This window comes from Notothenia coriiceps, unplaced genomic scaffold (assembly GCF_000735185.1).
Source record: "Notothenia coriiceps isolate Sejong01 unplaced genomic scaffold, NC01 NC01_scaffold00000339, whole genome shotgun sequence".
NCBI lineage: Eukaryota > Metazoa > Chordata > Actinopteri > Perciformes > Nototheniidae > Notothenia > Notothenia coriiceps.
The window spans coordinates 6,748,027-6,762,090 of record NW_011333040.1 but is presented as its reverse complement, the minus strand read 5'-3'; the positions used below and the strand labels follow the sequence as shown (position 1 = coordinate 6,762,090).

General features: G+C 38.6%; 2 protein-coding genes across 2 annotated transcripts; both read right to left on the bottom strand.

The window, feature by feature from the left end:
- Positions 1–3,080: 3,080 nt before the first annotated feature.
- ndufa4a (NDUFA4 mitochondrial complex associated a) lies at positions 3,081–5,030 on the bottom strand. The gene is made up of 4 exons (XM_010768724.1): positions 4,874–5,030; positions 4,040–4,128; positions 3,730–3,790; positions 3,081–3,372 (listed from the first exon to the last, which is right to left on the bottom strand). The coding sequence occupies exons 1-4, from the start codon at positions 4,913–4,915 to the stop codon at positions 3,316–3,318; spliced, it is 249 nt and encodes an 82-aa protein (XP_010767026.1). The 5' UTR covers positions 4,916–5,030; the 3' UTR covers positions 3,081–3,315.
- Positions 5,031–6,707: 1,677 nt separating this feature from the next.
- Positions 6,708–14,003, bottom strand: slc35b1 (solute carrier family 35 member B1). The gene is made up of 9 exons (XM_010768738.1): positions 13,471–14,003; positions 12,384–12,487; positions 12,151–12,281; positions 12,024–12,054; positions 10,772–10,929; positions 10,041–10,167; positions 8,253–8,359; positions 7,943–8,096; positions 6,708–7,383 (listed from the first exon to the last, which is right to left on the bottom strand). The coding sequence occupies exons 1-9, from the start codon at positions 13,593–13,595 to the stop codon at positions 7,331–7,333; spliced, it is 990 nt and encodes a 329-aa protein (XP_010767040.1). The 5' UTR covers positions 13,596–14,003; the 3' UTR covers positions 6,708–7,330.
- Positions 14,004–14,064: the final 61 nt, after the last annotated feature.

The window sequence follows — 14,064 nt, the reverse complement described above, 5'->3', positions numbered from 1 at the left end:
CCAGTGGCGGCGCCAGAGATTTTCTCTAGGGGGTGCTGTGGGGTAGCTTGACGTTTCATAGAGGGTGCTCAAACTTTATTAAAGTTTGAGCACCCTCTATGAAACGTCAAGCTACCCCACAGCACCCCCTAGAGAAAATCTCTGGCGCCGCCACTGGTCCCAGCAACTGTTTTACAGTTAACATATGGAATGTTCTGCGTGCAATGTGCTGTGGACCTTCCTGGAGGCCGGGCCCGGAAGCATCAGACAACGAGGTGTCGTCGTCGTCTTCCTCCTCGACGAACGGAGCCGCCCGGCCCGCTGGCATGAAGAACACGAAGGGCACCCCAACATCCTCCGGTGGAGATCGGCACCTGCAATTAAGCCTGGGCACGAAGGGCATGTTCGTTGCTCCATTAGCTCATTCAAGCGTCTTTGAGTTGTGAAAAGCGCTATATAAATAAAATGCATTATTATTATTATTATTAGTGGTGAGTCCATGACTTTTCTTTTCAAACTTTCTGTCTTTTCTCGTCTTAGTTCAGTTGTTTCCTTGCTCGCTGAAGAGAAAAGGATGACAGCCAGGAGGCGAGGCAGCCTTATATACGGTGGTCTTGCGCGCGTATTCAGGTAGGCCCGTCCCAGGGGGGCGGCTACGGTTATAGATATTTCAGTTGATGAATGCTCGCATAGTATGGTTGAGAGGTAGTACCCATAGAGTCCAGTAGAGGGCGGAGCCTGTGTGAGATATAACCTCTCTCTTCACAGAGGAGAGCTCACTGCTTGCCTGCGCTCCAAAGGGGGCGTGGCCAGCAGCAGCTCGGAAACATTTAAAGCAACAGTCACAGAATCAGCACTTTTGTAACAGGGCTGAAATAGAGAGATATGAGGCATGGCTATTATGGGTGATCTGTTTGGTATTTTGAGGAAAACACTTCAGACACGTTTTGTGTAGATATGGCCCTATAATATATCATTCAAATATAGCATAATAGGTGAGCTTTAACAGAGTTTTTCAGCATAACTCTTTTTGATAAACCCGATGTAAAATATACCCAGCGTTAAACAGAAGGCAGACGTAATTAATAGCAAGTGAACGTGGAGTATTTGGCAGCTAAAAAGCCAGATAATACCCTCGTGAGTTGCAGAACAGAGCTGCAAAAAAGTTAATATTGGACATACATTCACCAGATGGCCAGAACATGACTCCAAATACCTGATAATATTTCTCTGTATCTATTGGATGCATAAATAGAAAACTACTCAGCAAGCACAAATGGCCCAGAAAATGGCATCAGAGCTTTAAAGTCGCTCAATAAAACATTGAAGGTGAGCAAGGATAATCATATACATTGACAGCATTTCTGCATACATGTATGATCTCTAAAGAATGCTTCCTACTAGTGATACTTTGCCTCTCAAACCATCACAATTTAGATTTGTGGTTTTGAGAAACTGTCTGGCAACTACTGATTAGGTTTCCATAATATTTGGTACAGACATTATGCTACCCGCATGGTGATACCTTCGTGTTTAATTATGTGCCATCAGGATAAAATAAATGTGGTTAAGCCTTTAAAAATTGACAAACTTAAGACATTCCCATCAAGATCAGTTGTATGTTGTGCTTCATGCAAATTAGCAAATGATAGCATGTTAATAACATCCTACACAGAGTGAACATAGTTAATGATACCTGCCTTACAGACAGAAACACTAGCAAGGCTGTACACAAGATTTCCATATTAGATATTAAAAATTACACACATGACAACAAAAAGTCTTATTTTCAGGACCTTTTATTATTGATTTGTAGCAGTATTGTAACAGTAAACTCAGATACAAAACATTTTTTACATTCAGTAAGGTTAAGAAAGTATACCAAAGCCCTGATTTGCAGAAGGATTTTCACCGCCAAAATATTCTGGACCGTACAGACCCTGAGTGGGAAACTATGGGTTATATTAACTTCCAAATTAGATGTTTCTCTCTGCTATTACATTGTTTATATCATGTAAGCAATTTATCAAAGTTATCATGGTTGATGGAAATATTTCACTCCTAATTAAATAAAAGGCAAATAACTCTCAACCCTGCAGCATAAATAAGGCAGACATGTTTTTTCCTTTACCTGAGAATGAGTCATTTAGTGTTGATTTTCCCCCTTCAAAAGCTTCAGCCACAGCACGTCACTTGCTTTCATTTTGCCTCAATGAAGATGAAAACCACAGGTTACATCAACAAATAAAGGAGCTCAGGATAAATAAAGTTATTTTGTGTGTACGAGGGGTTCTTAAAAGTTGGTGTGAACATGCTGAATCATTTCAAATGTTGTTCCAAAATGAGGCACTCTATAACATGATGTACCAGAACTTAATTTTTCCTGAGGTGAAGAATGAGATACATGATTGCTCCAGCCGTGGAGAGGGCGGGTGAAGATTTAGATGTGGGCTTCTATTCAAATATGAATGTCTCCTTGACATTTTCTGCAATGCGTTGGCTGCTCATCCTTGTCACATTTTCCCTGAGCTGCATATGGGACGGCACGACCTGTTGACATTTACAAACTAATCTGGCTGAGAGCGATGGCATTCTATAAAGAGAAACACCTCAACATGTTCCCGTACTGTTTCTACTGCCCAGTGTTACACTAGAACATGTTATTGCTTTAAACAAACAGAGTCAACCTTTGCAGAGAGAGACATGGTGTCTCAATCTTCCCTTTAAACAGCATCGCCTGAAAGCTAAAAAAAACATATGTAGCAGAAGCCCTGCAACTGGCAGGCCTCATAAACTGCAGTAAATACTGCCACCAGAGGGAGCCCACTGCTCTAATGTGACAGGTTAAAGTCTGCCCGTGCCATACTGATAAGGCTCGGGATTACAGCCAAGCAGTGTGGCACATATCTTACCAGCAGCTGGGTTATTGTAGGACAGAAGTAAAATGAGGTTAGCGCACAGCTCATGTAGTAACTGAGAAGCATGACATAACTGTAAACAGAGGGTGGAGGCTGTTAATGCAAACATCTATTTGTATGACTTAAGAGTGACAATACAAAATGACACATGATCAAGGACATGGAAAGAAACATGCCCATAAATAAATGAAACGACTCCTTTTCTCTGTATGGAGAAAAGACTCATTCACTTTATTGAACAACAATTGAAAATAAGAATTAAGAGACATGGTTTCCAAATAGGATGCAATGAGAAAACTTAAATATTAATCATTGTGCGGTTGTAGCCTCTGCATCCCTCATGTTCTTCTTCTGAAGTTTAAAATGGTTCTGTGCGGATCAGCTCATCTTAATGCATTTGGTCCAGCAGATTTGATCTTTAGAAATCAGGGCCTTGCTTCTTCAGCTTGCTGTAGTCCATGTTAATTGCGTAAAACTGAGAATACAAAAACAAATCTCAGCTCAACAGTGGAAATTTCAGAAAAAAATGCATTGAAAGCCGAAAGTGAGTTCGGATAACTACAAGTTTAGGTTTTAGGGTATTTGGCAGAGCATAATCTTGCACTTGCCCTTTTAACTTGTATTCAAGTGTGAGAAGTTAATGACTTCATCAGATGTCTTACTAGAGGTAAGGGTTAACCAGATTATGTGATTGGATTAATATAATTGAAGGAATTATTCATGGCTCAGCAACAAGTCAAAGATCCATACAATGCAAACAACAGTCTTCAGTACATACAATCAAAACTGTAACAAAAGTACGATTTAAAAGAATGCGGTGTCAAAGTCTCACCTTGTACTGATGTGTTGGGTCCATCTTGTTCCAGGGCTCTGGGTTGTTCGTCTTGTCCCAGCTGTACAGGAGAATTAGAGTTATGAAAGATTCAACAACAGAGACTTTAACTTGACATTCATCAACGAGTAGTAAAATAATTATTTGCAATAACAGTCTGCATCTTTTCCTTTTTTTCTAATCTGCAGATCTCAGTAACAGCAGATAACATGCAACACCTACCAGCCACTTGCCATTTTAGAAAAGGGAAAAAATAAAAACGGATGTAATATTAAAATAACGTTTCCTGTTTAATGATTAGAGTCCTTACCAGACATCAGGGTTTCTCAAGGCCAGACGAGCAAGGTACCCCATGGACATGGCTGCCCCCCCACCGATAAAGAATAACAGTGGGATCAGCTGTAGGTGACAGACAGGAGGATATGTAACCTTCAATAACATAAAGGCGAACTGTCACAGCTCAAGGAAGCATTTCAATTAACACTGCCTGGCACAACTAGACAAGACAAAATATCTTTAAAATGCAGTTGCCTATACAATTTGACGTATATACTCACTGTAGGCCTACCTGAAATCATTTGCCCTTGCAAACTATACCTACATTGTGTTGACACCTTTGTTCTTCATTATCATATGGTTAATTACAAAGAAGCAGTCACTGTGAGGTAATTTACACAAGTCAAATTACAGTTGTTCACAGATATGTTCAAAATGTTAAGTTCTAGGGAGAGTTAACACCTAGAAAACAAACTTGCTAACGCTACTTAGCGAGCTAACACGCCAACTAGTAGCATGTGATGCTATTTTCAGCACAGCAAACACTCTTGCTAATAATCGTTGCTATCGTCTTGTAGATGAAGCCGAGACCTTATTTGACACCAAAGCATCAACATAGTGTTGGCAAACCCTGCATGAGAAAACCGTGTACTGCAGTATACTAGTTAAACAAATACAATTAACAGTAAAGCATCTTTAAATGTTTAACAGAATTTCTCAAAGTCAGTGCGGTCAAAGGTAGGATGCTAGCTTGCTTGGTAACTGGTTAGCTAAACTAAGTTAGCAACACACATTCACGGATGATGACGTTTAAAACAAAATCGTCTAATATCATTCTTTTTCTGATATAACACCAACATATACTTACAGCTGGGTGGCCCTTAAGCTGTTTGCGCAGCATGCCGAGCATTTTGATGTTGTGTTGGCTGAGTTTGTACAGTAATAAACGGATTACAACCAGTCTTGCCAAAACGGTGGACACTTAAATCTGCGAGTTCGGGCGGAAGAAAGGCCTGTGGTAACTCCGAGAGGGTGCTAGAAATACCGCCTGATGGACCGTGGCAAAATCACATTTTTAGTAATTATTATCAGTACCTTGTAGAGCTTTAATGGCACACTACAGCTGTATATACAAAGTAATTTTGTACCATTTTGTCAATATATAACTGTATGGCTTTAATTTGTATTTCCAAACAGCATTTTATTCGGGCAATGCCAAAGCGAATTTTTTGTTGTTGCATGAAAGATTTCAAAACATACTCACAAAGCCCTTCACAGCAGCAAGAATTAAAACAGAGTCCGATAAAAATGAACGAAATGAAATCTTTGGAAAGAAAAGGTTCAAATAAAAATAGACTTGGAGAATACTACAAGGATACTATTAAGATAATAACACAACTTTGTTATACATACGGAGCAAGGAATTAATGAATTTATAGTTTTTAAGTGTCTCTTTAAAATTAAATTAAAAAAAAAAATCCATATGCACGTATTTTAACTGGTAGTGTTCTTACAGTGAAGCTGAAGGTAGGCTACAGCTTATAACTGTAAAAGTGTTAAACTGTACATTATATTATAATGTACAGTTTATATTTAATTTAAAACACCCCCGTTTCACATAATGTTGCTCTTCCATCTGATAATTGTTTTAATTAAGTTGTGGTTCCAACTAAGCCTTATGCATTCGTTTAACACTCTTGAGATAATTGAAATAGCCTATCAACATTGTTTCCTATGTTTAAGCAGGTGTCCCTTAAATTACAAACATGTTCCACCTGTGTTAGAATAATAAAAGATAAAAGATGTATAGCTTACCTGAAAACATTGCACTATACCCCAATGCTCTAAATGTTTTTAATTTCGTAATGCACTTTTGTGCAAATTGCCTAATTTTCAAAAGGTGCTATTATATTAGGGTCTTATGTTAGGCTCTCTTGTGCTATTCCAATGTGCTATTTAGGGTAATAAGCACACTTGTGTTTTCACCATAGCAAAACAAATCAATACCTCTGCTCTGTGCATCTCCAACGGTTGTATTTTGCACTGGAAATCAGAAAAGAACACATTCTAAATATAGTAAGAAGAACAAAAGACAAGGCCTGAATTACAAACAAAAACTTGTCCCAACATTTCTTTACCAGATCTGGTCCTAACACTTTGTCCAATTCACAGGCTGCGTACTCTCGGGGAAATGGCAAGGGAACAATCTTCTTGAATGGGAAATTCATCCTTGCACAGACACTGCATCAATTTGGTCGAAGGCCTCCTCCATGGTTGATCAAAAGAGTTTCCTGACATATGATTTGAGACGACAATCCAGAAATGAGGTGTTTGGCAAGATGGCAAATTTAGATTGCCGTCTTATATGTAGCGAAACTTGTGCAGTGTGTAACATGTTCAATTCAGATTGGGTGCAAAGCTTGAAATGTGTTTAGTTATGACTTGAGGTGAAGTTAAGTTTCAATTGTTGTACTTTACCTAACATTTAGTGTGTAAGCAATTTATACTAATAATAATAGTACATTTAATTTGTAAAGCACTTATCAAAATACAAGAAAACTGTTATATTAAAAGCGTTTAGGATTTTCCTTGTATCATAAGTATTATTTTATAGCTATTTTTCAAAGATGAGTATCTCAACTGAATGATTGAACCATTCAAGTAAAGTAAGTCTGTGTAACAAAAAGAAAATCACCATCAATTATCACAATTCCCCTTTTTATGGTCAATTATTTTCAACTTGTAGAAAATAAAAGTAAAAACAGTTCAATGATATGATTGGACATACAACAATGCGATACATACAACCGTTTATATTTTTTAAATGACATGATACTTGGCTGATTGTTTGCTAATCATTCGCCTTTATGTGATAATTACACATATTCAAGCATGACTTTGCCAACCAAGCCTTATTTTGTGGAAGTTCATGAGTTAGGCCTTGTTTGGTTTCAATATCCATTCAAGGGAGGTTAGCTGGTTTCAGAAACTTAAAGATTTTTCTGATACAGTACTTTCCATCAGTCTCTTTCAGTCAGTCCAAATTCCTCTACAAAAGGTAGGTATTTTGTGAAAAAAAGAAAAGAAATGGCTTGTCACAGTTCATTCAGGACTCGATCCCAAGTAAAATGTGTCTCTTTGCTGTATCCTAAGTAAACAAAAGAAGCTAGACTCTCTTTTTAAATACAGTTAAGTGAAACATCCGACCATACTTAAACATATGATAGGCACATACAGTGTGCCTCTACAGAACGCTTTATGAAAATATGATACTGGCTTTAGAATGTTTCAATTTGCAATCTTTCGGTCTCGTGCTCCTGACGTTTTAGTGCGTCGTCTTCTTGGGGGTTTTGCCGAATTTAGCATCGAATCCGAGACCTAAAGAGAGAAACCCAAAGATGTGATTAAAGAGCAAATGAAAATAAGGTTTAACACCCTGTATTTAACCAATAAAGTGACCAATTTAACCAGTAAAAACATTAAATATTTGACAGCCTTATATTTACTGACCCCCCTTTAGCTAAATTCTCATTGCATAATTTACCACTCAACCAAATCTTTGCGTGGGAAGCCCAAGTATCCCCCAATTGGCGCAGTGTTTGTTATTACACACGGAGTAACTGTCTCAGGGTACAGTTAAACGTTTTAAACAGCGTTTTGCAAGAAGAGCTCAGCCATTAACACAAAGTTCCTGCTATTAGACGGCTTTTATCTCAAACAAGCTGAAAGGTGCACAAATCGTGATTGTAGTGAAGCATACAAGATGTTTAAATTAGGATTTGGTACTGAGTGATCACACAGGAGTATCTTATTACAGTGAAGCTCTACCTGCTAAGTTCGGTTTTAAAATAAATTCATAAAAGTCCATCATCAATTTTACAGTGATACATTACAATATACTGTCATCTAGAGAAGGCAACAAAGTGTTAACTCTCACCAAGGAAAACCAGGATGGTGCCAAACCACTCCATCCCAGTCATGATGTTGCCGAACAGAAGAACGGAGCCGAGGATGGTGAAGAACTTTCTCGTGGTGGTGACGATGGAGCAGGTCAGAGGCCCAAAGTAGACCACCGTCATGAAGATGAAGGTCTGATCGAGGAGTTTAAAAAACAGACATTAAAGTTATAACCTTGAGGATTTCAAGTTAAAGTCACTATCCATTGCTGATAAGGTAACGATGGTGAGGGCAAATGGGCAAAAATGTATCTCAAAGTAAAGGATTTCTTCAAATCTCCATCCACGCACCTGGCCTAAAGCACTGGTCAGTCCAAACAGTATAATGTTGTAGATGATGCTCGGGTGGCGTTCAGTAAAACTCAGGAAATCCCAGACCTCGCCTGTCCATAATACGGCTGAAAGCAGAAGTGAAAATAATTATAATATCATATCAAAACACAAACAGCTCAGGCATTGAAACAAATTATTAACTATACAAAATCTGTTGATAATGTTGATGGTGTGGTCATATGGCCCCACCAAGTGGTGAAATACGCTAACAACAGGAAGATGAAGCCGAGTTGCGGGGCTGCCATGGATTTGTGGGAGGGGAAGAATTAAACATCTTTATATTTTGGGAAATACCAGCACTTCAAAGCTTATCAACTTCTTATAAAAAGGTATGAATTTGTGGTGTCTTTATGGGTGTGCAAACCTTAACCTGAGGCCCTTTGAAGGAGTTTTAATAGCCTGGAATTCAAATATCACTTATAAAAACATAGCATTTTTTAAGTGTAATATTAACTATGAAAGTGTGAAGCACTCGATTGGCACTTTGTGAGAGATAGCAAGCACTGCCAATTAGTTTAGTTATACGAGTGATAACAGTGTCTTATAGTTCTTACTGGCTTTAACCTTTTGATCTTTATCTCTCAGCCCATTAGTGACCAACACTAGAAAGCCCCTCGTTATATTGCATCTGTTTTGGTGCCTTATTCTTCGATATATTCCTGCAACCCCCTCATGGAACTGACGGCTTTGAGGTGCAGGATTCCTTATCAATAAAGATAAGACTGAACACTTTGCCTTCACTGAATTAATTAGTTTTAAACTCCGGAGAGAATGGTGTTTGTCTTCTCTTTAAGAGCCTTAAACACACACTGTTTCGTTCTTTTTCACTTATTCAGATGGCCATTTTCTACAGCATCAAATCTGTAATTCACCCTGACTTTATTGTGAGAATACAGATCAACACAACTAATAATGACATAACATTTAACAGTGCATTAGACCAACAGCAAGGATATAATAGCTGCGTGACGACCGTGATGACACACAGCTCTAATGAGATTATAAATTAACATAAAATAATAATGTTGAAATCAAATTCTAAAATTGTATATTGGAATGCTGGAAAAAAAAAATCTGTGTCTTTTCGTTCTGTATAAAATTGGGATTTCATAAACATATTTGGCAAATGCTTAAATGATTGATGTTATCCTGTTTGAAAAATTAGATTCCAGTGGTAGAATTGTTTCCAAAAACTCCAGAGCATTGTAACGTCCAAAAGTCAACGTCTATTGAAAACAGAGAGGGATTGTCATTTCCCAAATCTAATCTTTTTTATTTGATGGATCACTTTTGAAATTAAGGATTTAGTTCAAGGATACATTTTTTGGGTTAGGAAATATAAAATATGATGAAAAACATTCAAAGTCTTTTTTAAAAACCTCTAAAAGAGCTATAAAATCATAACAAATTGACATTCAGCAAAGCCCCTTTATAGTGTTGCAAAAAGCCACTATTAAACAGCCACATATTGTTGAACCACTGCTTTTGGCTTTCTCTGACAATTTGCAACTGCTTCGCAACAGGACTTGTGCACCAGTGTTTCAGTTTCATTCTGCTATATGTTGGTGCCATTGAGCCACACCAAGGTGATTTTGCTCATTAGTTTCTCCTCTCTAGCTGCAGCTGTGCCAGTCAGTGAGATGGCCCGCTGTAGTTTTGGTTGGAATGAAACCCTTCATGCTTCCTAGCACTTCACAGCACATGTTTGGTGAGACAAGAGTTTGGCAGAGAGCACGGTGGACTCACCTAGTCCCAGCACCAGAGTGGACCACATGTTGATGTTCAGCATCATGTAGTTGGCACTGGTCTGGAAGCGAGACCTCATGTGATCCTGGGCCACACCAGTCAAACCGTCCAATGTCAGGGAGACCAGCTACAACATAGCGAAACAAAGCAGGAGACAAATGTCATGGAAATGTCACAGTAACCATGGCTTCAGGAGGGAGGAACAGATAGATTGGCAGCAGATGGGACTCAAGTAGGAATGCACCAATTCAACTGCCAAACATCTACAACCATTTTTATCTGTTGTGTTAAATCTAATTTGTAGCAGCTAACTGTTGTGTTGGATTTACATTTGATGTGTTTATTTTATGCTTCACTAGACACATATTTCTGTTTGACTATAAAAGGAACTTTTTATTGAGTGCTTTAGTTGTACAGCAGGAAAAAAGGCTTTTAAAGCAGTTATTTTTAGATTATATCACATGTTGTTTTATAAATTGGTTGAATTTGACATTTTATCGTAATAAAGTGTTGAGTGACTTTGAAACGGTTCAGTTTTTTTTATGATGAGGATGTGTTTGTTTCCTTGGAAAATACAGAAAAAAATAACAGAAAAAACAAAACAAGAACACTAGTAATGGCCATCATCAAAATCAAAATGTGGTTTTAAATGTCTATCAGCACAGAATTTCACAATGGGTGCATTCCTAGATACAAGCAGACTGGATGGAACATAAAGCTTATAAACTCACCAGCAGAATCTCTCCAAACCCAAAGACATGGTCGCCTGCGACTGAGCTCTTATTGGGTTTGTAGAGGAACAACGCCACTCCGCTCACAATAAGCAGCACACACAGATACTTAGCCAGCGGGTACCTCTTCCTCAGTATCGTCACACCGAGGATCATCACTGCAACCACACAACAGCAGCATGATGGACATTTTCTTTAAGCCATGAATATCAGGGTGACATCTCTAGGATTTGAAGTAATCCTACCCTGATACAAAATGCCCAGCCTTCCCCCCTCAGAGTGGAAAATATGGATTGCGAAAGTGTGTGTGTGTGTGTGTGTGTGTGTGTGTGTGTGTGTGTGTGTGTGTGTGTGTGTGTGTGTGTGTGTGTGTGTGTGTGTGTGTGTGTGTGTGTGTGTGTGTCAAGAGATAACAAGCAGTGAGATATAACATTAATGTACAAACAGAACAAACTGTAACCTGCCAGGTGTGCTCATGTCTGCTCACATTGTGAAAAGATTGTGCTTACCCAATATGTACTTGATCAGTTAAGAGAGATATCAGATTATCTCTTATTTGTAATGTACTATATATATATATATATATACACACACAAGGGTATTCTGACTTGCTTATTTAAGTTATATACATCAACACATTAACCTATGGGATTTAGAAACCTCTGAGTTAGTCAAATTGACACAGATCACGACTTGGCATGGATCTTGCACTGTAACAGATGTAGGCAGGAACAAAACTGCACAAATGCACTAATTCACTTTTAACCAAGAGCAATCTTTAAATGCTAATGAGTAGGATTTCTTGATGGCTGTTTGAAAACACATCATAATAATAGCAATGGACAACAAGAAATGTCCTGAACATATTATTAAAAAAAGGTGAGTGGGAACGTGACTGCAACCCACATCTAGAGGGTCATGAGTGATGATAGAGTGGGATTATTTTTCATGAGCCTTTATGTTGTTGTTTTTTGGAAAATCCTACTCATTGTGCCTTTAAACATTAGTTTGACAGAGCTGTTCCTATTCTCATTAGTTGTTATTACTTTTTGAAATGAGCATGAGATGTAATAGACTGCACCCGATTATTACTTGAGTGTTTATACCAACTTTTATAGATTGTTTAGTATGAAAGTACAAATATTCAGGCTTGTCATTACATGAAACCAGTTCTGAGAAGTACCTTCATTCTAATAAGATGTATTTGTCAAATCACACAACGTATGATTACAGAAGTGATTCTCAGATTTACCTGGTATGGGCTTGCAGGACTTTCCCAACACCTATTGGCAAAGAAAACAAAGATTTAGGATAAGACGGAATGATACATTAATAAATCCATATTAGAATCATGTTACCAACTAAAAGGGCATATGTACCTGTGTGGGGTAGTTTACATACTGAAGGGCAGAGTTACTGGACACCATGGCTCCAAGATAGGAGAGGGAGCACAGTCCATAAAGCCAGCTCTGGGTGTGGTCTGGCTTTGAACCCTCAAAGAACTGGATCACTGAGGATGAAGAGGTAGATGTAGCGTCAGATAATGTTTATCTTATTTTATATTAACCATTTGGATAGATTTGAGTACTTCTTCTATATAGTAAATACTTACAGATCTTAGCAAACAGAGCACTGACAATGCACTGGATGAGGACCAATGTCCGGGCGAATACGAACTTCTCCTTTTGGTCTCCTTGACCATAGCTGCCACGAGTGCTGGACGAATCAAGGAGAAAAAACTGTGTTGAGTGCAACAGATCACAGACAATCTGTATCTGAGGCTGAAATAACCTTCAATGACAATCCTAGCAAAAGCATGGGCTGGTAAATGGTATTAGAGTTGAACACTTTCAAGAGTCTTCAAGCTATGGAAAGGCCCTTTTAGAAAGGAGATACCATACTGCAAGTGACAGGCTGGGGTGGTGACATTTGGTTAGGGAACCATAAATCTTAAACAACTTGCAAACTGAACTCAATGGGCAATAGTTGCCAAGAACAAATAGGAAAAAGTGATGTCAATAGTTTTAAATAAAGACATAGAATGATAGGCAATCATTTATGTTCGTGATAGAGTTTCTTTTGTGAGACACTAGGTAAGCTTTCATTTTGAAACCAGATATGATCCCTGTCCCCTTTAGTAACAACATACCATCTGTGTCAGGCCTCATTATGTGATATGCAATAGAAACTAGTCTTCTTTTACTTTATATACCCTTTCTAGACAACTTTATATAACCATTATGGTCTTATGTGTTAATCAAAGAAGGGGAAAAAAGGTTTGCTGTAAGCACACACATATGAGGGTAGTGACATAGAAGATTTAGAGAACTACAAATATAGGTCACCTGCTGAATGGTATAACTTTAGAGATCAATACCTGGCATTTTCTAAAATGAAAAGAATATCAAGCCAAACCCCATTCATAAATATGTCAATTTAATGTCAGCTTTTTCTTTGTCATCGGTAAAGATAACGTTGTATATCTTACATGAGTTTGCACAACGAGCAGATTGAACCCACTGGCACATGGTGTACGTTTGTTGTGCATTACTTATAGCTATGTCATAGTACAATTAGGCTGGCAATGATTCGGTAACTGTCGACATGCAAGTCAGCATTACAATTGTAAATTGTATAATGGAGTTTGGAACAGGATAGGACAATGTGCTGTAACATACCTCACGCTAAGTGTTACTTACATAGTCTCTTGTAATATTCCGTAGTAAAAGTAGCACACGAAGACTCCGAGGAAACAAACAATGAACCGTATCCGCATATTGTCCCATATCGAGACGGGCTTCCCGGCTCCCTTTCCCGCAGCCATGCTATCGTCCAGCAGCCCGGGTATGTTAACCGACACCGCTCCGCTGCCCGCTCCTCTCACACCGATATCCCGCTCCACTATAGACGACGTGACGAGCCCGGAAATGGTGCTCGCGTTTAGGTGTAGTTTTCTGTGATGGCAGGCAAAGATGTTGCCTTTAAAGCTTCTTGAGCGCGCTTAATTTACCAAAGCCTGCAAGCGGTATCTTGACTTCTCTGGAGCTGCACAGACAGTCAGATTTCATTACATATGTTTGTTCTGTATCATTCTCAGGTATCTAAATATCTCCTCCAGGACAGCGTTACTGTTAAAAACATCCCATTCCCACCTTGATACCTGTACTGTCAGCAGAGTACAGTACGTGTTTTCATTGAGAAATTACAGCCTATAATAAGTAGGAATAGCGGTAGCGACAGGGAAATAGGTTTTATGAAAGGACCTCAGTGGTGTCAACAGCTAAGCCTGAAAA